This window comes from Falco peregrinus, chromosome 5, assembly GCF_023634155.1.
Source record: "Falco peregrinus isolate bFalPer1 chromosome 5, bFalPer1.pri, whole genome shotgun sequence".
In the NCBI taxonomy this organism is placed as follows: Eukaryota; Metazoa; Chordata; class Aves; order Falconiformes; family Falconidae; genus Falco; species Falco peregrinus.
This window is the reverse complement of record NC_073725.1, coordinates 89,382,215-89,408,055: the sequence shown is the minus strand read 5'-3', so window position 1 is coordinate 89,408,055 and position 25,841 is coordinate 89,382,215. Positions and strand designations below refer to the sequence as shown.

The 25,841-nt window shown below is 52.1% G+C and overlaps 1 protein-coding gene across 2 annotated transcripts in view; it reads right to left on the bottom strand.

Annotated features, from left to right (window-relative positions):
• The window catches only part of PRKCB (protein kinase C beta), a 129,399-nt gene that overhangs the window by 48,101 nt on the left and 55,457 nt on the right, over positions 1 to 25,841 (bottom strand). For both annotated transcript variants that reach the window (XM_055804309.1, XM_055804308.1), the window contains exons 4-7: positions 15,817 to 15,928; positions 14,569 to 14,697; positions 629 to 785; positions 107 to 241 (exon numbers count right to left, since the gene is read on the bottom strand). In XM_055804309.1, coding sequence (XP_055660284.1) covers positions 107 to 241; positions 629 to 785; positions 14,569 to 14,697; positions 15,817 to 15,928 — 533 coding nt within the window. The remainder of the gene's footprint in view (positions 1 to 106; positions 242 to 628; positions 786 to 14,568; positions 14,698 to 15,816; positions 15,929 to 25,841) is intronic.

Below are 25,841 nucleotides of genomic sequence, written 5' to 3'. Positions count from 1 at the left end.
AGGATGCTGGTGAAAGTCTGATAGGCTGCCACATCCTCTGTCGCATACAAAAAGATGAAAGCTGCATTTTGCCCCATAGTACTTTTAAAACAACTGCAACTCTTACCATCCATCGACTCCTGACTTCTGCAGCTCAGAAATCCCGAAGGACAAGGAGCCCATGAAATCATTCCTGCTGGTCAGATCCCAGTCCCAAATCTCCACAGACAACCGCCTGTCTTTGTCTGCCTCTTTCAGTTGGCTGGAAGAGAGGAAAGAAGAAAAGGATGGTTTTATTCTGGAAGCCACTGCTACACCATCATGCCCCTCCACGCTCCATAAGAACATGGATGCAAAACAAAGGGATGGGCTTCAATGACCATTCAGCTCTCTAAAATTTAATTTCCTGACCACATCCATTTCAAAGGGAGAATGTAGAGGTCCTGCCCCAAAACGCTCAGCTTTGATCAGGGGTCAGGGCAGGGGTTTGAGCATTTCTGAGTCACACTTACAGGAGCGCAAAGAATTATTTCTCAGTTGAATCACCTTTAATGTCTCCAAATAATTCAATCAGAGCAAATACAATCACATTAATTCTTAGGGGTGATAAAAATTAGTTTACAAGTTTAAACATTTTTCTTGTACTTACAATTTAAATGTCTCATTCCACTCAGGATTCAGGGAACACTTGATGGTTTTGGTCTTCTGTTTGCTTTCGTTTTTGGGGTCAGGGATTAGTTTAAGCTTCACATAGGGATCTGACAAGCCATTAGGGTCCATAGGAACTAGGTTTTTAGCATCTCTTACTGGGGAAGAGAAAAAGGATTAAATTCAGTATTCAAACTATAAAAACACCCAACAATTGACAACTTCCCTGTGTGCCAAGAGTAAGTGTGAAAATAGTGATTAAAACCAGAATTAAAACAGAATACGTGCAGACACAGACAACATTACATGAGAAATGACACACAGTTATCAATGCAAAGCAAATACAGCTCCAATGGACAAGGGAGGCTGAAGGATCAACTCAAGAGATTATTTTCACTTTCCAATAGGATGATTTGTTGTTTGCTCTCACAGCTTTAAACAGTTTAAAGCTGCTCTGTTTCCTCTTGCACCTTGGTAAGCAGAATCGCACTAATTCGCACCTTTCTTTTAGGAGAGGTGAGAGCATGGGGATGGTGCTTTCCATGGAGAGTGGAAATAGCAACAAAGCAGCCATGAACAAGGGAGAGCAGGCACCAGAAAGCACCAGAAAGGATCCAGCACTGAGCTCTCCTTCTGGGTCCCCTGGGGTGCCACTACCATGGCCCCAAGGGGCTGGGGGGATGCCCACAGGGAGCCATGCGGGCGCTGGGCTTGGCAGCATCATCCCGGCTCTGGGAGCCGGAGCGTCTCCTCTGGGGAGCAGGAACAAAGCAAGGAGCAGAAGGTGGGAAAGCAAACCTATGGGTGACCTTGACCGCTTGTAACTGGATTGCAGCTTCGACAAATTAAACACTATCAGGCTGACCTAAGTCTCTTTCCCCAGATTATGTCAAAAAGCATCTTTCTGCTGGGAGAAGGGTCTTATCTTCCCTCCAGCCCCAGCAAAAATACCAGAGATGGAAAGTCTGATGGGACATGATGGAGCACAGCTGAAACCAGGGGAAAAGATGCTTGCAAGAAAGTCCAGAGCAGAAACTGCCCTCCCCTACAACCAGCAGGCACAGCTCCAGTGGGTGCTGTCACAGGCTCTGCACCCCAGGGATCAGGCACGGCAGGTCGTGCCATGTTGGGAACAGGGAACTCGGTGGTGCCTGAAATCCTGCTGGATCACACCAGTGATCCACACACAAATCCACACACAGTTCTGCTGCAAAGTTCACCTAGGGCACAGCTTCACCCCACACACCCCATAACCCCAAGAAGAGGACTCCAGCTGCGCATGCAGTGCTGCTGGATGTTGGAAGACACTTTTCAGAGAGTCGGCAAGACTAAAAACAATTGTTCAGTCCCCAAGCCACCAGTAAGGCATCAGAAGTGAGGCTGGAAGCCAGATAGTTTTGAAAAGCAAAATCTGCAATCTACTGCTGTTCTCCTGAAGCATCGCCCAACTTTCAGCTCCATAGAATAAAACTTGTAGCCAAAAATCAAATCTGCATTTATAAACTAGCCCATTTATCAAACACCATGCCTTTGACAGCAGCTTGCAAGGCACAGAGCAGCTTGCCCACCTACAGGTGCCCAGGCAGCCCTGTGACCCTGCAGCACACGATGCTCTTCAGACTGCTGAGACGAGGCAGCTGCGGGAGCCAGAGCCACCTCGTGCCCCTCTGGCAGAAGGGGAAGGAATGACTTCACCACTGCCAGCCCCAGGAGCGGCGATACAGTGACCTTGCCATGATGCCATCATGCCCAAGATGGGTCTCTTTGCCGGGAGACTGAGCCCTGCCAGCGGGCGGTGGGGTCAGGGATGCAGATGCTCAGCAGCAGCGCTTACAAGCAGCTTTCTGTGCTTGTGTGCAAGAGGGGATGGACACGTGGTGAGGCTCTGGTTCCAGGGGGCAGTCCCCTCCCCCTGCTGTTTTCCCAGCCGGAATGAATGCCCTGCCAGGACCTGGAGACCCTGTGCACCATTCCGGAAGCCACCATCCCCCGGGAGGGTGCTGAGGAGGGTTGGGAACACTGGAGCATCCTAAAAGCACTCACGAGATGATACCAAAGTAGGAGGATCCACCCTTCCCGTACCAGAGAGGACCGAGGTTCAGAATTTCTTTATGAAGAGGTATCTCTGGAGGACAGTACAATATCACACCTGAGCAGCTTCCAAGCTTCTCCGGTTACTGCACTGGCTCAGGTTATACTCGTCAGGTGTTGCACAGGCTGCTCCCCGAGCCAGGCTCCCGACATGCAGCACCTGCCCTGCAACCGGCTCACCACGCAGCCAGCCCCACAGCCCCGCGCCCCATGCCAGCAGCCCAACAGCCGCACCTTCTCCCGCTGGTAACTGCTTGCACTGACACCAGCAGCATGACTTCATTTCCATCATGTCCTGACAATTATTTTCATGTGCCATTTGGTAACAGAATCTGGTTCGGTTTTTTTCCAAAGTTCGGACATAAGTACCGGCTCTGCACTTCAGATGCTGGGCAATAGCCTGTGCCTTAATTTGGACTCCCAGCCAAAATCTTCTGCGGAAAGCTCTGTACCGTCCAAGCGGAAAGGCTTTGCAATCTGCTGTGTGAAATCTCTAAGTAATGAGTATAATTTCCAAGGGCCCCGATACACCAAGGCACAGCCTGCGCAAGGCTCTGCACCGATACAGCCGAGATGCCTTCCTCTCCCTCACCCCTTATCAGAGGAGAAGAATACACATTTTCTCCTCATCATTATAAGCTTTTATCTATGCCTTTTTAATAGGAAAAAAGGCAATCTCTATAACCACATTCTTGAATTACAAAACACAAAAGTGTATTAGAGAGAAATCCCACAATGGATCCTGCCGAGGTACTACCTGACCAGCAAGGAGCCCTGCAGGGGAGGCAGTCTCCACAGCATTTGTCAATTAACAGCAGGAATTGCTTTTACTGTTTGCAGAGGTTGGAGGAGCCTTGTAAAGAGGAGCTTGGCACTTCTGTACCCCAGCCCAGAGCCCTGTCAGGCACCCCCGCATCCCATGCCCTTTGCACAGCTCCATTCTTAACTCCTCGCTCCATCCAACCATGGGTCCAGCCCTCCTCCTGCAACTCTGCTGAGCTTTTACTACATTTTGTTACCTTCCTGGCTTTAAAATTATTATGAAAACGTATTTTCAGTGACCCTGACCACCTGCAGCAGAGGGAGATGTCAGAGCCTTGGGGAAGATCTCATCTCCATGCCACAAGCCGACAGCCCACTGCCACTCGCTGTCCCACAGGACCACCCGAACTGGGCAGGGGAGCGGTACTGGGCACTGAACGGCACCTGCCCCAGCCCCAGCACAGGTCCCGCACCAAGCGTCTGGGGCAGGAGGGAGGGCACGGTCCACAGTGGTGGCCGTTGCTCTTCATCTGCCCTGGGGGTCAGCAGAAACCCCCAGGGACTTCTCACCCTCCCAGGACAGGCAGCAACAGGCGCTGTGCGAGCAGCAGCACTAACCCAAGAGCTGGGAGAAGCCCCTCGCTCTTGGGACTCAAACTGGACCGGGTCCCCTTGCAGAGAGAAGATGCAGAATTATATCACGCTGAATCAGTGCTCTGATTTTGCTTCCCATTTCGCCATCCGAATGGCCAGCACAACATCCCCCGGAGACAAATGAATAAGCCTTCGTCATTTATCAGCCCATTGTTCACTTCTTTAAGGAGGAAAAGTAATTCCTGACCCTCATAGTTAATCAGTTTATGCCCTGAAGCATGAGATTTGATTACCTCATGTTATTATCTCAGCATGCAGACCTAAAAATTTCATTAATGGGAATAATTTTATCTATTAATTTAAAAAAACCAAAATGCTTCTGTTTGACCTTAAGTAACTTTCTGACTTTTCAAGCAGAAATCAACAATTAAGTGAAAGAAAAATAAAAGCCTCAAGAAGCGTAGTAGTGATACCTCGCAGCAGGAGGAACGTGCTCCTCTCCAAACATTTACAGTGCTTCTTTGACAGTTAAATTTGATGTAAAATAGTTTTACATCTGTCATATTCTGACAGTTTTGTGCATCATTAAGAAGTAGTAACATCATTATTAATAGTGATGAGTAAAAATATTACGATCCCATTTAAAGCAGCCAGTCTTAAATCCGTCTGGGTACTGAGCTCAGCCACGGCTGAGATGCCGCCTTGGTTTCAGGCTACGGCCAGGAAGAGGCACTGGTAAGTCCTGGATGTCACTGGATCGGGGGGATTGGGGTTGGGGCAGTGCCCACATCCTCCACACAGTCACATGTGCCCTCACTGCCACACACTGGGGCTGGCCCACACACCCTGGAGAAATAACCCTGATTTTACACCAATACCTTCCCGTCTCCCCTCCGGGTGCACCTGCAGCACATGCCTGTCACCCAGCCCTGGCGAAGCCTTGGCAGACCACAAGCAGCAGCCACAGCCCCGCAGTGCCGGCTGCTTGGCCAAGGCTTGGCAGCGGTGATGCTCGGGGGGGTTCTGCAAGGAAGAGCCCCCCCCGCCTGGGGAACACGACAGGGCGTGCTGGGGACACTGCTGCATTGCCATGGGAATGAGATGTCACCCATTCCGCCTTGTAGGGCCAGGGCAGGTAGAGCTGGTGGAATGATATCTGAATAATTTATCCTGCAAAATTTGCAATGGTTTCCAAATAAATTATTCAGACGTCTTTTAATTACTCAGCCAGCCGTAACTGCAGAAACAGGCTTGGGAAGACACATTTATTTCAGACACCCACATTTCCAGCGGAAACATGGGGAGAAATACCACTACAACAAACGCCCAGAGCAGGAGGGAAGACAGCCTTCCCAGGCAGCTTCTTCTGGCCACAGAGGTCATGGTCAGAAGCTCACAGAGGCTGCAAGAGTAATGCAAGACCCTTCCATCCAGCCCCAACAAGAGCTGTACCCTGGAAAAGTGGGCCAGGCAGCTCCGGAGCTGCCACGTGCCACAGGCCCAGGGAGTGATGCAGTGTCCGGGTGCATCACATCCCCCTCCCAGCAACGGGGAGGCTCCTGCAGGTCTCCACCAGGAAAGCGCCTGCCAGAGACCACTTCCCTGCAAGTCCCCCTGCTGCATGGCACGGTCCTGCTGAGCTCCGCTGCTGGCCAGCGAGGCAGTAGGCATGAGAGGGTGGTTTCTGACTCTCTGCTCCCAGGACTGTGTTTCACCCGGGGTAAAACCAGCTCCACATCGAGCGAAGGGGGCTGGTGCTCCATCAGCAGCTCCCTGGGGAAGGCAGCCCAGCTTCAGGTCTGCTCCCCACCTCTGGGGTGGTTCCAATGGGCACAGCCCACCCTGCCCCATACCTGGGGGCATGGGAGATGCTGCACAACCCTGTGCAGACAGGCTGCAGCCGCTGGCCCCATCTTCTGCCTGGGGTTGTGTGTCTGCTTGCAGCTGGGACCCAGGTTTCCATGGGAAGGCAAGATTAGTATGCTGGATAAATAAAGACCAGAAAGTTCTTTGCTAAATATGCAGTGCCATATGGGGGTTCACTTTTATGTTTAAAATAAAGCCTACAACAAAACCCACTCCTACCCCGCTCTTGAAGACAACTTACACCAGCTGCCAAATCCTTTACCTTCATCTCTGAGTAAGCAAGACCCTTACAACATGTTCAGCGCCGACAGTTCTGCCTCCTGTTGCCCACCAAAGAAAAAAACCTTTCCAAAAGACCACTCCTCATGAGGAGGTCAGAGCTCAGCCACCTCACCGCAGCCCAATCACCTCACCGTGGCCTTGGCCAGCAAAATGCCATGCCAGGGCAGACCTCTTGGCAAGGGGAAGGCTCCTGGGCTCCCAGCAGCACTCACCTTCCTCCCTCCAGCACTCACCTTCCTCCCTCCAGCAGCATGGCACATCCCCGGCTGGGAGCAGCCACCTTCCAGCAAGCACCCGGTGCTCAGAGTAACACCCTTGGGCGCTAAAACATTTAATTAATGCTCTGCAGAGGAACATATTTGCACATACTTATACAACAGAAAAGGCATAGGACTCGTTATGGCTGCATCTTCCTGGGCCGGTGATTATTAATTAAAGCACTTCCAGTTCATTTATCTAATCACAGCATAATTGGTTTCAGTTTTGGTCAATGTTTTGCTTCATCAGCTCGGTAAATAGCAAGGCTCCGGTCCCGGCAGCCTCTGCCAACGCTGCAGGCACAACAGGCGTGTCTGGCCGCGACCCTGAGCTGGTGCCACGTTCCCATGGGTCCTAACGGGGGTCTCGGCTTTGCAGGAGCCATCAGGGACATCAGCAGGTAGCTGAGATCCCCAAAGAAGACGAGGGAGCCCGCCACTGTCCCCGTGCTCCAGCAGCCCCTGCATGAGGACAGGGCATGCTCCACCTCCACGCACACAGGCCAAAGTCACCTGAACACGCCGAGCAGTCTCCATCTCCCACAGATACCCCGGGACGTGCAGCAGAAACCTAGCACGTTTCTTTTGCATTTTAGTCCCTGCAGACCATGGCTTCCCCGAGGTGACAAACATGCTGATGCACCAGCACGTGACGGGATGCAGCAGGACATGACAGGACACAACGCCCGCCCGAAGGGAGCAGGAGAGGTGCAGTGTGCAAGCAGCATCCTCCATGCAACTGGCTGCCTCACCACCTCACAGAAGCCACAGATTTAACGGACTCCAAGCCCAGCCTTCATAGTGTCTCGCTCCTCTGTTTCCCAAACTCAGATATTCTTGTCTCTTAATACGACAGGCTCAGAATAATCTGCATTGGGAAGCTTTTCTATTATGGAAGCAAAAATGTGCAACGCCTTGAAGACATTTTAATTCGCTACAATTTCCCACTTTATTCAGCAGTCTTTTCCCGCTAATAAGATACTTGATCAAAGCGCAAACCAGAACACAGACTGCACATATACATTTGCTTGTGGCTAACGCCAGCCAAATGACACCCTGCCGCACTCCACCACTCGTGCCCCCCGCCCCCCAGGGCAGCACAGACACCCCCAGCTGCTCCTGCTCCGCGGCACCGCACTCAGCCAGACTCACACGCTGGCGGGTGCAGATGTGCCGTCCCACATGCCAGCAGTGTTGTTACCTTCATAAATCTCTTTTTTGCTTGTTTCCTAAAGAAGAAACTGCATGTTACTGTTTACTCCAGGGTCAGGGGACAGTGGCACCGTCCTCGCTGCATTGCTGCCCTTGGAGCTGGCAGGATCTGACCTGTGGACACAGGCCGGCTCCAGGAGATCCTCACTTTGTATTTAAGGCAAAGCCAAGAGTTGTAACAATGTCGGAGCCGGGAATAATAGTGACAAGAATCTGCAGATGCGCTGGATGTAAAGGACCAGATTCCCCGAGCGACTAGGGTAACAACTGCCCGGGTCAATTAAGCATCTTCAAGTAGCATCCAAAGGGGATTAACTTGCTTTGGCAATGTGCCATGTCTCGGAGCGCTGCTAGGTACCCAAATTTTATCGGGCCCAAAAGATGACTTCTCTTTTGTCAAGCAGCTCAAGCTAAATAACCCAGCCCACGCTACCTACTTAGTATGACAAAGCCCCGGGCAGGAGTTTGCCATGGTTTACACGGTGAGTGAGAGAAGCAGAGATCTCATTTTGCCACTCGAGGAGAAGTGACAGAGTATCCCCGGGCTGGGCTGCCCTCGCCACCATGTCCAGCACCGGCCAACTCTCCAGCAGCTGCGGGCGATGCTCAGCTCCAACAGCCACCCAAGATGCTGCTACCAAGCGCCACACTACCTGCATCCCCCCTTCCACAAGCAAAAGAGACTCCAAATCCTGTATTAGGGGAATCATGGTACTGATGTAAAGAAGCCAAAGGGCTGGAGGGGCTTCTACCGGAGGCTGCCTGGAGGCTCCAGGAGCTCCCCGGAGGCTGAGCCCACGGCAGCTTGCGTTGCTCACTGCTGAGGACACTCACAGGACCCCACTCCCAGCGGCACCGTGCACAGCACCAACTGCAAGGATGCTTTGTTGTGATTCAATACAACGCATTTAGCAAGCAGAGCTGCTAACACAATCAGCCGTTTCTAGCCATAAAGGCTTTTAAGTCCAGCTAGCCCAAACGCACAGAAATGCCGGACATCCAGGCACATTTCTCCTCCTGCTCAAATCCATCTCAGCTAATTAGGCTCTAAGCCACAGCCTGTCTGCTACCAGGACGCCATGCAGGACACCTAGCACAGCCAGAGCGGCTCCGTGCTGGGGACCAAGAGCCAAACCAACCCCACCGCAGGAGCATGCCTAAGCCAGGAATGTCACCCGCAGTTGGTTCCTCACTCACACAAAGCAAAACCCCAAGTGTCCCAGAGGGGGGGGCAGCGAGGGGGTCAGGGGCCTCACTCACCCCCCCAGGCGCTCAATCTGAGCCCAGGGACACTGGTCACACCGTCCCCACACAGCTCACGTTGATGCTTCAAAAGAGAAGTGCTTGCCAAGAGCATGTATCCAAGTGCTTTGCTGGATGAGATGCAGATTGTTTTGTGCCCTAATTAGCAAGGCCCTCAGAAACCTCCTGTACTTTGGAAGCTGCCTTTGGCTGATGGAGATGCGAGCCCTGTCCCCAGCACAGGGCTGGGGAACACACCAAGCCAAGCCGATGGCACAAGACCACAGGCATTAGGGAGGTGCCATTTATTTGTCCAGATGCCCTATTATTCGACGCCATGCATTTTTAACCACTGGGAACACCAATAAGTCCCAGTGCTTCAGCAGCCTCGGGGCAGCAGCAGAGAATGGCAATGCAGGGCTCCGATCCCAGCGTGCGAGGCTGCGCTCCCGAGTGCACCCATTACACAATTACAGCCAAAGTATAGTATGAAAGGAGCTGTAACAGAGCTGCACCGAACATAAAGGAGTGATTAACACAACAGACCCAAAAGCTGGGAAGCTAATTAGGAGGGTCAGCTCCACAGGTTCCCATTGCTGCTGCTGCTCTGGGCACAGCCCTGCAGACAGGGGCTGCTGGCCAAACCCCACTGACCCCCCAGGAACCCACAGAGATGCTCTCAGTTATCTCCTACCCTACAGCTTTGAGGTTCATCCTGGATCTTCAGAACTAAGAATGGGTTAAAAATACTGACATTTGTCTCTTTCTCATGTTATAATTTTTACAGTCATAGTATCTGGCAGGCAACGCTGTAGGCAGACCCCTGTTGTGCAAAGTGCTGTAAAAAAGCAAAGCATGAGCACAGCCCCGGCTGAAGGAAACCCTGAACCTATGGACAACCCTGGGACTGCTCCGTCCCGGCAAACACCCACTCCCTCCTGACACTGCAGTATGGTTTGGGGTCAAAACCGCACAGTGAGGCTCACAGCACAAGATGTTTAAACACATCTCCTTTATTGATCTTCATTTTGTGAGCTGAAAATGGTGAGCATTCACTGCACTGGAAACAGCAGCGCTTGTACCTGCTGCCACCAGGCAGAGGAGGTGCGGGGTAACAGCCCGAACGGCGAGAAATGCTGCTGGGGCAAGTCACGCGAGGGTGCAAACAGATGCAATTTGTCGGGTCACTACATAACTGAACAAGTCACCCCAAGTCAAACAACACGCTAAGTTTAACCAGCAACTGTGTTTTCCATTGGGAGGGAAACATTAGCTTTAGAAAGAAAAAACAAATCATTTAAATAAACGGAGAGAGAGAAAAGAAAAACACACTGCTGAAAAGCGTATGGCAAATTCCTGTCAAATTTGTCAAGTCGATGAAAAAATAAAAGCCATCGTCTCCATTGGCCGTGCCCGTGCTGCCACCTGCAGGCACACGGCCCTGCCCTTAGATAATCGTTTGGGTCGGGAAAGACCTTTAAGATCATCGAGTCCAACCATTAACCCAGCACTGCCAAGGCCACCACTAACCACGTCCCTAAGCGCCACACTATAGGGACCTTTCACATTTAATACTACAGTCGTCATGCTCTTTGCCATGGGAAAACTTACTAAATTTCTGGGCAAAGGTCTCCACTGCTGGTGGGACAGAGAGAAGGTCATGCCCCAACACCAAAACCTGCACTTCACTGTGCAGCCGGGACCAAAGGTGCCCGGGCACCCCTGCCCTCCACCATCCCAGCTCCCAGCCGCTACAGCATCCTGCACCGCCTGCTTAAACCGGCAGAGAGGTGTATTGAAAAGGCGGAGCAGGGATCCCAGCACCAAAATAACCACTGTCTGGCATGACTCAACTCTGCCCACCGCAATGGGCAATGCTGCCTGCGTTTGGCCGCACCAGTGCCCAGAGCTGAGCCTCTGCCTGCTCCGTGCTGAGATGGGGCCAGACCTGGCACAGGGCGAGCATGTACAGCACTAGAAGATGCTGACAAATACTTGGGATCGACCGCGGGAGAACAGCAGCTCATCCATCCCTTAGCACAGCTGGTCCCCAGGATGCAAAACCCTGTCCACAAGCTGGACAAGGTCCATCTTTAAGTTGGTTTCTTGCTTGCTGCTCAGACCTGATCTCCTTTCCTTTGTAGGAACCTCTCCTCCCTCTTCCCACTAGCCTCTGTGCTCATTTGTGCTTCAACAACCAGTTACCACTGGTCTTCTCCATCCCAAACACCTCCCAGTCCCAGGGCACCCACTGGGAGGGCAGGCAAGCAGCCAGCCTTCCAACCTGCAGCCCCAAACCCCTAAGCCTGAGCACCGAGGCAACGGGGCTCACCCCCCCGGCCAGCACTGCCTCCCCACCCCTGCCAGGCTCGGGGTGTTGTGCCACCCACCCACCTACTGCCACGCTGTCACTCCTGTTCTTGACAGAAATCCACCCCCTGCCCACACCAAACTGAAATCTCTGCAGAAAACACGTAAAGGTCATTTTCCACCAGAAATCTGTTCCAGCAGAAGCCTGCCTGCTCACTCAGCCTGCTGCCTCCCCGTGCCGGGCTGGGTCCCCACGGCAGCCACCTTCCCACCGTGTCCCCCCATGCTGGCTAGGGCCAGTCCTGCAGGAATAGACACAGGTGGCTTTTTTGGCACATGCAGTCTGTGGCACCGACCCCTCCGAGCAGCCGTCCTGGCTGCGGTCACCTCTGCAGAGCAGCCACCAGCCACGCCATGGCTCTGCCAGCCCAGCCAGCCCCCCGTGCTGCACTGCACATGAAGCCCCCAGCCGCTCACCCCCCCCAGAGCACCCCCGCCGTGCTGCCTGCCACCTCTGCTACAAGCCTGGCCACAACACAGGCTGGCCTCCCCCCACCGAAACACCTGGCAATACAAACCCGGTCGTTATTTGAGGGTTTTTTGGAGCAGTCACTGCAGGAATGGAAATCTCTGCTGACCCACTGGAGAGAAGCCAAACCCAGGCAGGGCGGCACAAACCACAGTGCCCAGCCTGGGGTCCACATGGCACGTGGGTCCCATGTTCTGCTTTGGGTTCAAGCAGACCTTTCCACCTCCCCTCCAAACTCTGGAGTGAAAAATCCCGAGCCCCCTCGTGCCTGGAGGGAAGGCAGGGCTCCCCACCTCGGCAGCCAGCACAGCCTCTCCTCCGAGTGCTCCCACTCATTCGTTAGCTATGCAGCAGAGCTGGAGAGCACAGTACGTTTCCCTGCCTTTCTGGAAAAACCAACAGATGACATGTTTTCACCAACACCTCCATAAAGGGCCAGAAATAAAACAGTCTTTCAAACCCAGCTGAAGAAAAGAAAATCCAGCTGCACAGAAAGGGCTCGGGGGAGTTTCTCCCCTGCGTTTGGAGGTAGAGGAACATTGCTCCGGTGCCAGGGAGCCCTGGGTGCCAGCGGGGGTGGGCTCTGTGCCCCATCGTCCTCCGACGGGAGGATGGGTATCAGTCCTGCTGCATCCCCCAGGGGGAAGGTGCCTGAGAAACAGCACTTCTGTGTAAGGAAGTTCTGTGTCATTCATTGAAGCTTTTCTTTAAAGACAAATAGAACAAAAAATAAATAAATAAAACCCAACTACAACTCGTTTCAATTTTTCATTAATATTTTCAGCAACTCTGTATTTTTCTTAAAAACATTTCTGATGGATCCCTAGGCCAGAAAGGATCCTGGCTCTTCTCTGCAGTCCTGGATCACACCTGAGCATTTCCCCACGCAAGGCTGAGGTCAGCCCTGCCACTGCTCCATGAGGTGCGGGACCTGCTGTGCCCACCACGAACCAAGGCTGTCCTCAGTCTGCCATCGCCCTGCGGGGAGTGGCTGGGGTCACCCCTTGCTGAAGGGGCAAGCTGGGCTGGTTTGGGAAGGCTGGTGCCCCCACCGCTGGATCACACATGTCGTAGCTGTTGCTGCTGGGATGTGTTCTGCTGAGCCTGCTCTTCCAAGCAAGGAGTCGTCAGCCCAGAGCAGCAAGAACTCAGCCCCACAGCCTCACACTCTCCTGGAGGATAAAGTGCCTGTCAGAGCAGCGATGAGCATGGTAGGGTGCCTCTGAGCTGACCCCATCCCACTGAAGCAAACCCTGTGGATGTCATGGCATCTCCTGCTGCCAGCCCGGGAGGATGCTGGGAACTAGAATTCTCCAGGAGAGCCAGCTGGTGGGACAACGGAGAAGGATCTAGTCCTTGTTATCAGTGTCATCAGCCTGGTACCCACCGGAGCCCACTCAGACGAGCGGCTGGCCTTTGCAGCGTGGGCAGGCAGGTGGCATTTTACACCCCCTGGTCTGAACTCATCCTGTGAATAACTGCAAACAGCTTGGCAGCCCCCTGCAGACACTGTAACCGCCCGGAGCTGCCGGCATACCCAGCGTGGGCAGAAACCTCCTTCCCCAGCGCAGCACTGGGCTCAGCCTTCGTGAGGCAAACCCCCAGCTCTTCTGCAAGCCGCCTGCCTGGCCTGCAGAGAGCTCTCCCTGCCCCCTGCCCCCCCTGCACCACAGGATGCTGGTCACCAGCACTGACAGTCACTGCTTCGGTCTGATCCCTCCATGCAAGGGACAAGAGGCTTTACAAGAATACGGCTTATGTTTCATGAGACGCTTACAGGTCACGGGGGAAGCAATATCCTCTGGGAACTCAAAATCCAGGTGGCAAAAGCCTTTAGAGATGGGATAATCCTGTTTCCCGCCACAAACCGAGAATGGAGTTGTTCCAGGACAGAGGAAACCACGATGAGGGACAAGGGATTTCCCCATGGGTGGCCGTCAGGTCACTGGGACACTCAGGGCAGGGCAGGAACCTCTGCTGAGCCCAGCACTGCCTGCAACCTCCTCTGGCCTCATCTCCCACCACCTGGCACATCCCCACAGGCAGATGCCATGAGATGGCACCTCCCTGGGGAACATGCCCACGTGGGGTGGCTCCTGCCCACCGCCCACCACCGGGGTGCTCGGATCCACGCAGACCCACACCAGCCCACCCTGCTAGCGCTATGCCATGCTCCAGCTCTCCATCAGGGCTGGGAAACAGCAAGGAAAGGCGAAGAACAGTGGTCAGCTTCACCACAGCGCTATGGAGGGCTTATGCCCCCCGGCGTATGACCGCACTGCAGGGACAGCCCCAGCTCTGAGCAGCAGGCGGAAAGGCAGCATGCGCCTCGGAGAAAGGTGGTGGCCGTGGAGTCTCCAAACGGGTGGAAGAAGGTTGCAAAGCTCTGGTCAGATAAAAGGATCCGTGTGGGCCCAGGTACCATTGATGGCGTGGAAAGAACAGCAGGACATGGATGTTCACCGACAGCACAATAGAGACTCTCTCACACGTCACAGCAAAATGGAGGAACTTTCTGCCACCCCTTCCCAGGATGCTGCGGATGCTGAAATTTGACATGATTCAAAAAGCAGTTCGAAAACTCTTTAAGTGGGAAAGCTATTTAATACAGATAGCCCCTGGAGCCTGTGCCATGCTTGCCAGAGGGCAGGAGCATGCTCAGAGAAGGCTCAAGGCTGACCAGCTGGACCCTGCACCCCCCCAGACCCACCACAGCCAGCACGGCACGCATCAGCAGCAAGAGGCAACTGGGTGACCCTGCATGTGGGGTCTGTACCTCCTGGGTCGCACACCTACCTACGACGGTGAGCACATCCTTCTCGATGTCAGCCCTGATGTATATCCGTCCCCGACGTTCGGTGTGGTCTGTCCCACACAGACTGGGGACGTTCATCACGCAGCGCTTGTGCACGTTCATCATACAGGCTGCGGGGCAGAGAGAGAGAGAAAAGGACACTCAGCACCCCTTTCACCTCTGCCAAAGCTCAGGGGGTGCTCAGAGAGGATGAGGGGAGGAAGAACCTGTCCTCTTTTTAAATGGGGATGCTTGTGAGGAATTCTGGAATAAACATGCAGCAAATAGCTCTTCAAATGCAGCTGGAGACTCCAGCAGAGCCCTGCCCAGACACAGGGGCCCACCACCAGCAGCAGTTCTGGGTCCTGCCTACAAAGATTACAGGGTTTTTAGCCCTTACTCTAATTACTTGAGGTTTGTTGATTTATCAGACTTCTCTTCCATCACACCCGCGGTGCAATGCTGGATGTTCAGCCAGATTCACCAGGAGCTGATAAAGGCCATTAAAAATTACCTGTGTATGTGTATAGATATATACGTGTATAAAAAATTATGCATGAAAACACACAAATATATAACAAAATGTATTTTAAAGAAATTCATTTCCACTTGGTAACATTTTAAAGGTGATAATGAATACACTGTTCCCACAACAGTCAGCAAGCTTCTATATTTATGAGGAAGCCAGCACATGGTGAGCAGCAGAGTATGCTGTTCCCTGTAAGCATGGAAGCAGGCGCTGTATATTCACAGTCCTTTTAAATAGGAACGTACAAGATTAACTTGGAAAACAACTGATCTCTCGCTCCATCCTCTCCCTCTTCTTTCATCCCCCACTTTCTCTTCTCTGTACACTCTGTACAAGCGCCCGGCTTGCAGAGCCCAGCGCTCCCCAGAAGCCGTGTCACAGCGGCAGGCACGGCCACAGGGTGTCAGTCGGAGCCAGCACTGTGCGAGCTGCCGGGTGACGCTGCAGGGTGACGTGGGTGACGCGGGTGACGCTGCCACGGGGATGCGGGCAGGATCCCCCCCAGCCAGACGCCTTTCCCTCCCCTCTCCCTGCAGCAGTCATGGGGCCCCCACAAGAGATGAGCAGGTGCCCCTTGTGCCCGGCCGCCCCTGCAGTGTGCCCTGCACCCGTGGCAGAGGGGACAGGCTCTCGGCTGCAGCTCTGGTGGGCTGGGAGCCCCTTCCCAGGACCCCCGGGGTGCCAGAGTCCCATCCCCCCCGCCACCACTGCCACCACTTACTGTCACATTTCATCCCCTGGTGAATGAGCCCGTACAGCAATGACCCGCAGTGGTCACAGAAGGTGGGGCTGGAGTACGTGTGGATTTTAAATTTGTGTTTGCTCCGAGGATCCTAGGAGGAAAACAAAAGATAAAGATTATAAACTTGCATGAAATATTGGCAAGGCACCATCGCTCTCCGCATCTCACATGCCAGCTGGCTTCGGAGATGCTGTTAATGGACTTCAGTCAACTGTCACCAACTGATGTGGACCTTTTCCAACAGTCACCAAGATCCAGCTTTATTACTCTTTATATGTGTTGCCATAACAATGAAAAAGCAGTGCATGGGCTTTTAAGTAACTTGGTCTTAGCACAGAAAACACCAGGTGAAATTTGTGCCTAAGAGTCAACATAAGGGCTGAACACTGCTCAACTTCCACATCAACCCAGCAGGGTAAAGCAGAAAAACCCACCCATGTTTTCCACCTATATTAAGACCACCCAGTAAACCTCTTTGCGCTCTCGTGCCAACCCCTCCCCAGCACGCCCCTAGGGAACCAAGCTGCTTAGGGTATACTTTGATATTCTGAGCTTTCTTAAAACCAAGGGCAGCCTTTTCTGCAAGAGCAAAGCATGCAGAACCAGGAGAGCCCAGTTCCTCCCAGACACTGTTTGTAGCCTTGCACAGGCACCTTGCGAACAGCCTTCCCGGACTCCAACAAGGGTCTACCGAGGCTAAACCCGAACAAATTCAAATGAGAAACAGCTTCTCAATAGGGAAATAGGATCAACCACTGGAAGAAATGACTGAGGCAGACGAAGGATTTGGTATTCCTTGGTGCCTTCCATGCAGAGCACCTTTCACAGCTTTGCAGAGGCGGCTGCTGGGCACGCTCTGCAGCAGCACACACACAGGCCGGGGGAAGGCTGTGGTAAGTAGCAGCTGGCTTAATTTCATCTCAGGTTAATTGTTTAAGGGTTAGGGATGAGGCATAGCTCCTGGCTTGGTCATTTGAGCTGCCTGGAAAGGTGCCCGGGCATTAGGAAAGACAGTTTTTCAGGGCACTGTAAGCTAAGTAAATAAATAAGAGTGGAGTCAGAACCAAGCTATAACATCGCTGCCAATACATCACCTCCCGCTGAAATTAATTTTCCTACCACTATTGCACTCAAGCTTTCTGTTGCATTAATCACTAAAATTCTGCATTATTACACAGCACCACAGATAACTTGAGTGATACCAGATAGGTAGAAAAGTAATGGAGCTTCATTTAATTCTATCTGTTAAGTGCTAGGGATTAGGTACATGCTTCAGCAAATTTATTGTACTTGAAACTGAAAATCTCTCACATTTTACCCTAAGCAAACCTCTTCTAGATACGTGCCTCTGATACAGCATGCCATGTCGGAGAGCTCGTGCGCCAGTTGTGTCAGGCTGAGAGGACAAGGGTTCACGACTAACCCATCTTCTGGACAACCCCAGCCACCAAGACAACAGTTCTTTAAGCAACGCCGTACGTTTGAAAGCTTTGTGTATTCCCCAGAGATATAACAGAGCACGGGGAACTTAAACTTGAATTTTAGGCTAGGAGAGGAGATGGGGGGTAATTTCCCCCCATGAAAGCTTTGGGTAGGCAGTGGGCAGCGAGTGCTGCAGCAGGGGAGCACCAAGCACTGCTGCCCCATGCACAAATAAACACGCACACCTTTCAGAGAGGCTTACGGGTTTAGTCAGATCCTTCCACTGCATACATTGTAAGCCCTTGAAAACTTACCCTGCTTGATTTTATAACCCGAGCTGTGTTTGTACAGCAGCTCAGGACCATCTCCTAAGCAGCTTTGCCTGGACAACACAGAGCTCTTTAATCAGCACGAACCAACTCCCTGCGGGCACGGTGCCCACAGGAACATGTGCAGGAAGGGGCCGGGGCTGCCTCTCTGGAGACAAGGCACCCAAGAAAATGAAAAACTTTCTTTTGCCACCATCCCAGGAGAAAGGTGGTCTCTGGCTGGCCAGTCAGACACTGAACCGTGCATCCTGCAGAGTCCCCCTGGGCACAGCGCCCACACCCCCAGCTGCATGATGCTGCAGAGGAGGACAACCCGGGGATGCTCGGGCATCGGACCACCGCTGACCCTCCATCAGCAGCAGGATGAGGGCAGCGGCAGGGGGGCCACAGGGGCAATTCTAGCAGAACCCCCCCATGCCAGCCAAACCCCAGTGTGTGACACGGGAGGAATTGCCCCCAAGTGTTCCAGTTTCTGTGTTCCCTTCTAGATACAGATATTCCTGTTTAGGCAAATGAAAGTTTTAGTCATTCATAAAAAAACAGAAGCTCAATGCAAAATGAGGCAATTTCCACTTCATGTGAAGGATGTTAAATTCCCACTGGATCTGAGAGTTAAAAAAGACAGAGCTAAAAAAGAAAAGCATGCACCGAGCAGCGCTGTGGCGGCAAGACCATGCTGGCACAGGAACAGCCACAGTTTTCCAAATCACTCCCTCAGCATACCAGCCCCACGAGCAGGCAGGGGGGCTGCTCAGCATCCCAGGCCCCCGCTCACAGGGAGCTGAATCTCTCACAGAGACATTTCAGGCTTCACCTTCTGCTCCCACCCTGAGGGGCTGTTCTGGAGAGATGCAGCACCCTGAGCCCAAGGAGTACACAGGTGGTGGAGGCAGCCAGGCGTGGGGAGGCAGAGCTGCTTCCCTGGCTGCCAGGGAGGACGGGGTGGGTCGTCTCACTTTGACCGGTGCTTTAGAAGGTGCCAGAAACTGCAAATTCTGGATATCATTTTCGAACAAGGCTGAAATCATTTTACAAAGAGACTATTTTTGTCCCAGAGACAGGGATGACGAGATCACTGCGTATGCAGATGCTGAGAGACTTAAAACAAGAATGGTTAAAAAGAAGTTTGCCAAGAAAAGAAAAAGCGCTCCTCCGCCACCCTACCAGCACAGAGCTGTCCCTGAAGAACAGGGCAGAAAAAGCTTTCTTTGGAGCAGAGCTGAAAAATGCCTTTAGGAGTGTTTTACTGCACTGAGTGGCTCTGACCTTTCTAATAAGCACCACCACAGATCTGTCGTCCTCCAGCAGCGAGCAGCGGAGGGATGTGTGTATGCCCCGAGGATGCAAACCAGGGAAGGAGAGGAGCTGCTGTTGACTCTGACCTGGTACCCTGCAAGCACTGACCCATCAGAGGCAGACGGAGAGACGACTCCTGCTTCTCAAGTTGACAGCAGGCTTCTGGTCTGAAACGAGCCAGTGCAATATTGCATCCCTGCCTTGCAGAGCAAATCCCACAGCCACTGGCTTCCCCCAGAACCACACACAGCTCTAGTGGCTCATACCTGAGCTGGCCCCAGCCGTCCCACCGTGGGCACAGTGGCTGCCTGTGGGCCCGAGCTGGCAGCAGCCCAAGCTCTCATGCTCTCCCAGGAATCCAAGAGATTTGATTCATAACTGGGTAATCAACTCGTGACCTACAAGGCACTCAGCACAGCACAGCCAGACTTCTATTCAGGCTCTGCAATTACCTGTGTCTTTCTTCTTCAGGGTCATACCCACCACTGAGCTTGCTGAGTGACCGCATCGATGAAATGTATGCTTTCCCGCTGAACCCTGATGGAGATGCTGATGCAAGAGCCACCACTCACCAATTACGTGCAGGCAGGCAGCTGGTGGCATTGATCAGACTGACAATTTACATGCTGCTCACACTAGCCAGGAATCTGTTTGCTCTTTTGCAGTGGTCTGTCAGGGTGGCACTGGGCAGGGGCTCATCAGACCGCAGCAAGCCACGGTGTGAGAGCAGTGCAGCAGGGCAGGACAGCACTGACTGGCAAGCAAGGACGTTTTGCTTCGGCTTTTTCTTATGCAAAGTCTGTGTCCTGCAAGGGCAGTAGCCCTCTGTCATACCCAGAGTTGCAAAGATGCTGCCTGGGGATTTATTTACTTCTGCACTAAATTCAGCTTTGCCTAGCTCCGATGGAGCACAAGCATCACCTCTCCCTCGGGCAGGGAGCTGGGAGGAAGAGCATGGACCAGACCCATCCTCAGGCCCAGCAGCCCAAGCCCTAAAACATTTTTAAACCATGTCCATCCCACTTGGGTTCAATTTCTAAAACTGAAGAAATTGTATTTGTAAAAATATGAAGAGTACTGAAGTTTCTTCTGCTTCTCTATGCAAATAGACCTGCACAAGCACAGCTCCATCGCTGCACAAAGCGCCGCAGCCCCCACCCCACAGCCCCCTGCCCCAGGCAGCCAGACCTGCACCTACAGCTGGTGCCATTTCAGTCCTTTGTACCGACAACACTTGCTGGACTCCACAGAACAGCCACAGAGCTTTGGTTCAAGATCACGTCTCCCTGCTTTCCCCACCTGACTGCAAGGAAAGCTTTAAATTATCTCTTCTGAAGAAGCATTAACATAGTTCATGTGAAAAGGCCACGCTGAAATGAATTTCATAGCAACTTAAGCAGCCTAACAGCAGAGCAAACCACGCAGCCACAGCTCACCGTCTGCACCTAATGAAACCCAGGCAGCGGACACAACACCAAAAATCTCACACTTTGTTCCCACTTTTCCCCTGGGGAACATCCCCGCCGGTCCACAGGAAACAACTCGAAGCAGCCTGGCAGCAACTCTAAAGGTGACACTGGAGAGAAGAGCCTGTGGTTCCCCTTCGAGGAAATAACGGTTCGCAAGAGGCTGGGTCAGGGATGAGAAGACGACAGCTCCGTGTTGAACTGAAGCCAGGAGGTGGGGGGAGGGGAGGGAAAGGTGAACTGGAGACAATGGCAGCCACCAGGGAGGGGACCGTGTGCTCTCAGCAAGGCCGGGTTTGTGGCAGCGCCCCCCTGCCCTGTCCTGTTCGGGAGCTGCTGCTCCAGCACATAGCTCCTGCATCTTCCCACACACCTGCACAGGGCTGGAACGACACCTTTGGTGAGAAATAGTTCCAAGTCCCAGCAAAAACCAAGTAACAAGTGAACAAGAGCGATGGATCTTTGTTTCAACGAAGAGGGCTATGATAAACCACAGAGGTGCCCCTGAAAGAAGGTTATGCACGAGAGCAAAACACAGGTACTGCTCAAGGCAAGATGGCAAAAGTCAGGGGCTCCATCACTGGAACATCTTTTCTACCAATATTGTAACTCCTTGCAAGCCTGCTTCAGCAGGCCACGCTTTAAAGATAATTTGACACTGCTGCACCAGTAAACGGTACCAACAATATTTTTCCTGTTGCTCACAGTATTGCAGCCACAGAAAACCCCACAGAGCACAGGGCCTGAAGGCATCACAGCACACGCAGCGGGATGCAGGCAGCTCCTCTGCCCAGCCCTTGGTGGGGAAGGGCAAGCGGTCCCTGAGCACAGCCAGCACACCAGCAGCAAACATGTCCATGGGCACGAGCATCACCGCTTGGGCTGCTTCCATGTCAAACACATAGCCACAGATAAAACTTGCCCTTGACAGTTTCCAGCAAGTTAATATATTTTTATTGATAAAAGATCTCATCTGCTAGTCAGACAACTGCAGAGGGATACGGATGACAGTTATTCTTCTCTTGCTGCTGCCAATACCAAATAAAATACACTCTTACTAAGCAGCAAAAATAAGAAAAGGCAAAGTCAGCTTTTTTTCCCTGAGCAGCATTAGTATCTCAGCATCACATAGAACTGTTTGTTATCTTTCACATGCCTTGAGAATCATTTTATAATAGCATAACCTCTCCATGAGAACGGGGCTCCCACAGCGCTCTCCTTTGCACCCTCCGGGTTGCCCAAAATGGCACAAAGACCCCCCAAAACACCTCCTGCCTGCAGGACACCATCTTTCTAGACCCCCTCACCAGTGTCACCTGGGTGGGCAGAGGCTGCACCACCCACCTCACTGCCCTCCCAACAGCTGCACTTCGCAGAACCTAGCTCGGACCCATGCACCAGGTCTCCAGAGCCAGGGGCAGGCCACTGACCCAACCACCCTCTCCAAATCCCCTCCCTTAACCAGAGGCACAACCAGACGTGCCAGGAAAATGAGAGAAGAGCTTTTCAATTACAGGGCTGAAGACATGTGCAGGCTGGCAGGAGAAGGAGCTGGGCTCCGGCAGAGCCAGGGAAGCACCAGAAGGTGCTGGGAGGGAGCAAGGCAGATACATCTTCATCCCACGGGAACTGTCACCAGCTGCCTGTGCTGACAGTGCCGGCAGGAGCAGCAAGCATGTGCCCTCGCGCAAGGGGCAGATGGCACACCATGAGAGCTAGAGAAGTTAATTAGCAAGACAAAAGAAAGCAGCAAGTTGCAGCAAGGCTGTGAAGATCTGCTTATGCACCAGACCTGGGGCATCCCAGAGGTACCAGGGATGTGAGGAGACAGGCTCTGGGCAAGAGGGTGCTTGGCATGTTCAGGATGGGCACATCTGGAAGAAGGGAAGGCTGCGCATCCCACCTCCACCCTCAAACCCACGATGCTATCCTACATAAAGGAACTACCCAGGAGCAGGTATCCCTTCCCACTGGAGATAACCCCAGAAAGGAGAAACTTGAAGGAGCTGCTAATTTTCAGGTAACACACGTGGCACCTTCATTTGTTCTGCTGCTGACATCTCCTTGCTAATTGTTGCCAGCCCATGTTTGACCAAACACTCTAGAGAAGAAACTAAATTTGGGAAAACGGAGCAAACTTCTTTGCATCCTGCTACAAGCGTCAGCTGGGATCTGGTGATGCTGTGCATAAGGGGGTAACGACCATGTACTGACACAGCAAAGAGTTTTCTGACACCTGTGACCAGCACCCAATGAAACTTCTTTATTTCTAAGAGAGTGGCAGCAATACTTGCTTCAGTACAAACACAAACGTCTGGAGCTTTTTGAGAAAGGAGGAGCCCAAGACCAAGATGAAATGATTTTGCCTCCAGCAAACAGAGTGCAGAAAGACCAAAGGTGCAGCCGTGAAATCCTGCCCTAGAGCTTCAAACGGTGGGAAAATTAAATACAAACTTGAAATGACGCTACATTGGCCTGTTACCTTCCTAGAGCAACTCCGATATTTATTAATGCATCCTGATTAGATGACCTTTAACAGGATAACGCAAAGAAGGTCATTTTAATGATTATTTTGTCTACAATTTAAATAATCATGCATTCTACTAATAGCTCTGACTATAATTAGGTTTGCCGACTGCATTACATTACACATGCCTGACTTCAGCTCCTGAAGACCTTGCCATATTTGAGAAAGCTTCAGCTTGAACGGTCACACCAGCTCTGCCTCCAGTGAACAGGAGAGCACAGAAGCGTCAGAGCTTGTACTGAAAAATGGCAGAGTTTAACACTGGAACCGGTGGGGCTGGACTGGCCATCCTCTCCAGAACAGCTCACCAGACCTCAACTTCGGGGATGCTGGGGAGAGCACCCAACCTGCTGGCACATTAATGTGAAAGCTACAGTGAAGCTCAGAGGTTTTGGAGGAATGCATGCCCTGGCAGTCGTGGGAGCCTAGGCCAGCGATGTGGGGCAGGTGAGCATGCAGCCCTCAGCACCAGCACAGCACACATTTGGACCAAGTCACAAAAGTAAAATGTAAAAAGGCCTCTGCCCTCAGCTAGCCAGTGCTGTGTAAGACACGCTGTCCTCAGCAATGCCACTGCCCAAAACACTGACCCACTATCACATCTTCAGTCATCAAAAACCTAAAAAGCAATCTAGCATGAAAGCAGTCTCTGTGTCTTCAGTACCAGCATTTATAGCTACAGCTTCATTTTCTGTTGCGAGAAGAGAATTAATGGTTTGGTGGTTGCTTTCGTTGTTGTTTTTTTTTTTTCTTAGAGTCCCTATCATCACCATACAATTAGTCCTCCTCTCCTAGACAGAAGATCACTATTCGATAGGCTATCCAAGGTCAAACACACAGTCTTGCTTCCTCAAGGAGGTTCAAACAATCAGATCGAACAGAAAGTGCTCTCAAGCAGGACTAGTTGACAGTAACAGAAAGAGACTTTGACAAAGAGGGTAGATCTGATTAGATATAAGGAAGAAACTCCCTGTGAGGGCGGCGAGGCGCTGGCACAGGCTGCCCTATCCCTGGCAGTGCTCAGGGCCAGGCTGGACGGGTCTGGGGGCACCCTGGGCTGGTGGGGGGTGTTCCTGCCCATGGCAGGGTTGGAACTAGGTGGTCTTGCAGGTCCCTTCCAACTCAAACCAATCGCCCTATGACTCTATGACTAACATTTCACTGCTCTCCAGCTATTTTATGTTCTGAAAATGTCAGCCTCCCCCAGGATTATCTGCTTGATATGTGCACAAACCACCATCCCATAAGCACTTAAGAACATACTTAAATAAAACTATTCTGTCTGAAGTTAAGTAACTACTATTACTCAGGTGTTTAAAATTAAGCATCCATATATACCATAAGCACTTTACAGGATATAAAGTGGTTTTCTCCTCGATTCTCACAGAACTATTAGTACTACAAGATGCAGAGATCAAGGAACAAAGTTGGAATATTTTTTTTCTTTTAATATTTTTCCCTGGGTTTCACAGCTAGCATACTAGATTAGAGCATCTCTGAGGATGAAAAGCAGCAGCCGGCTGGAATTAACAGCTCCAGCCCCGGCTGGGAGCTGGGTGGAACTGCAGCATCTCTCCTTTGCAGCCCCAGCCACTGCTCTGCACTGCCCCTGCAGATGCCAAGCCCGGGGATGCCATCTCACTGGATGCCATCTCACTGAATGAATCCCTTCTCTTCCAGCTCAGCAAAATCACGTGGCTTGCTGTAAGGATGAACACACTGTAAGGCTTAAAACCAATGCAATACATGAAACTCATTTCTGCAAGATTTCATTGGATATTGATATTTGTTAAAGGAAAGACAGTCACCAGATTACTGCACCAAATGAAAAAAACGCAGAGCTATAGTCATTACAGCCTAGATGCTAGGTTGACTTAATTATAGGTCATTCTGGATTCATGCTGTGGTTATTAGCAACAACAGAGCAGAGGAAAACACAAGCTTTGTATCACTTCAAAACGAAGCCCCTGTCCTCAGCTCATTCCCAAAGTAGGCAGGGCATTGCTGTTTGCTGAAGCAGTTTTCCATCTCCCAATTCAAAGCTCCTTAAGGATTACACTGCTCTAAGAAGCCTGACTGACAGTGCAAAAGGAACGAAGTTTGCCCTGCATGCATCCCCCAATTACACCCTGGCTGACAGTCATGCAGGAGCACAAACCCGAGGGCTTTGCTAAATAGCAAAAGAAACCCAGGTACAAAAGGGCTATTTTTGCTCCGTGCTTTAAGTCCCAGGCATCCGCATTGCTCTCTTCATTTTCAGAAATAGTGTATTTAAAAATTAACTCACACCAACCGGGCAGCTTCTACCTGCCTGCCCGATGAGCCAGTGGCAATCGTCACCCAGCAGTAATAGCAAGCAACAGAGAACTTGATATGAGGGGATGTGGAAAGACCCTTGATCAAGCAGCACCTCTTAAAATGTGACAACTTAGATTTAATTTAGACCTCGCCCTTCTCAGGCAGAGGCTGTCCGCAGTAACCTACAGCCAGACAGCCATGGGGCAGGAGGAGACCGGCGCGGGAGAGACCCGGGGCCAAGGGAGTGGGATCAGGCTGCCCAAGGGCTCCTCACTGCTCCTTGCTTGCCCCAGCACGGACAGGACTGGTGGGGAGAAAAAGAAAAGCATTACAGCCACCTTCGGCCAAAACTTCACACAGAAACAGGCAAAGCATCTCCCCAGGACCTGCTGCCTTTCCTGCTGGCTGCGAGCTGCCGTCCGGATGATGAGCAAGGATGAGAAAGCGGTGCCTGGGCGGGCAGGCTGCCCAGCGCCTGAGCAAAGCTCCGGAGGTGGCACCTTCATCACAGCCTTCCCTGCTCTCCCCCTGCGAAACCTCATTTTCCTTGAGCAAGGTTAAGTGGTTTCAGCATTTCCATCCCCACAGCCACCTTTGCCGGCACCTTTCTGCTGTTTCTGCACCACAGCAGGGAAGGTTCCCAGCTCTGCTGCCCCAGGGGCACCC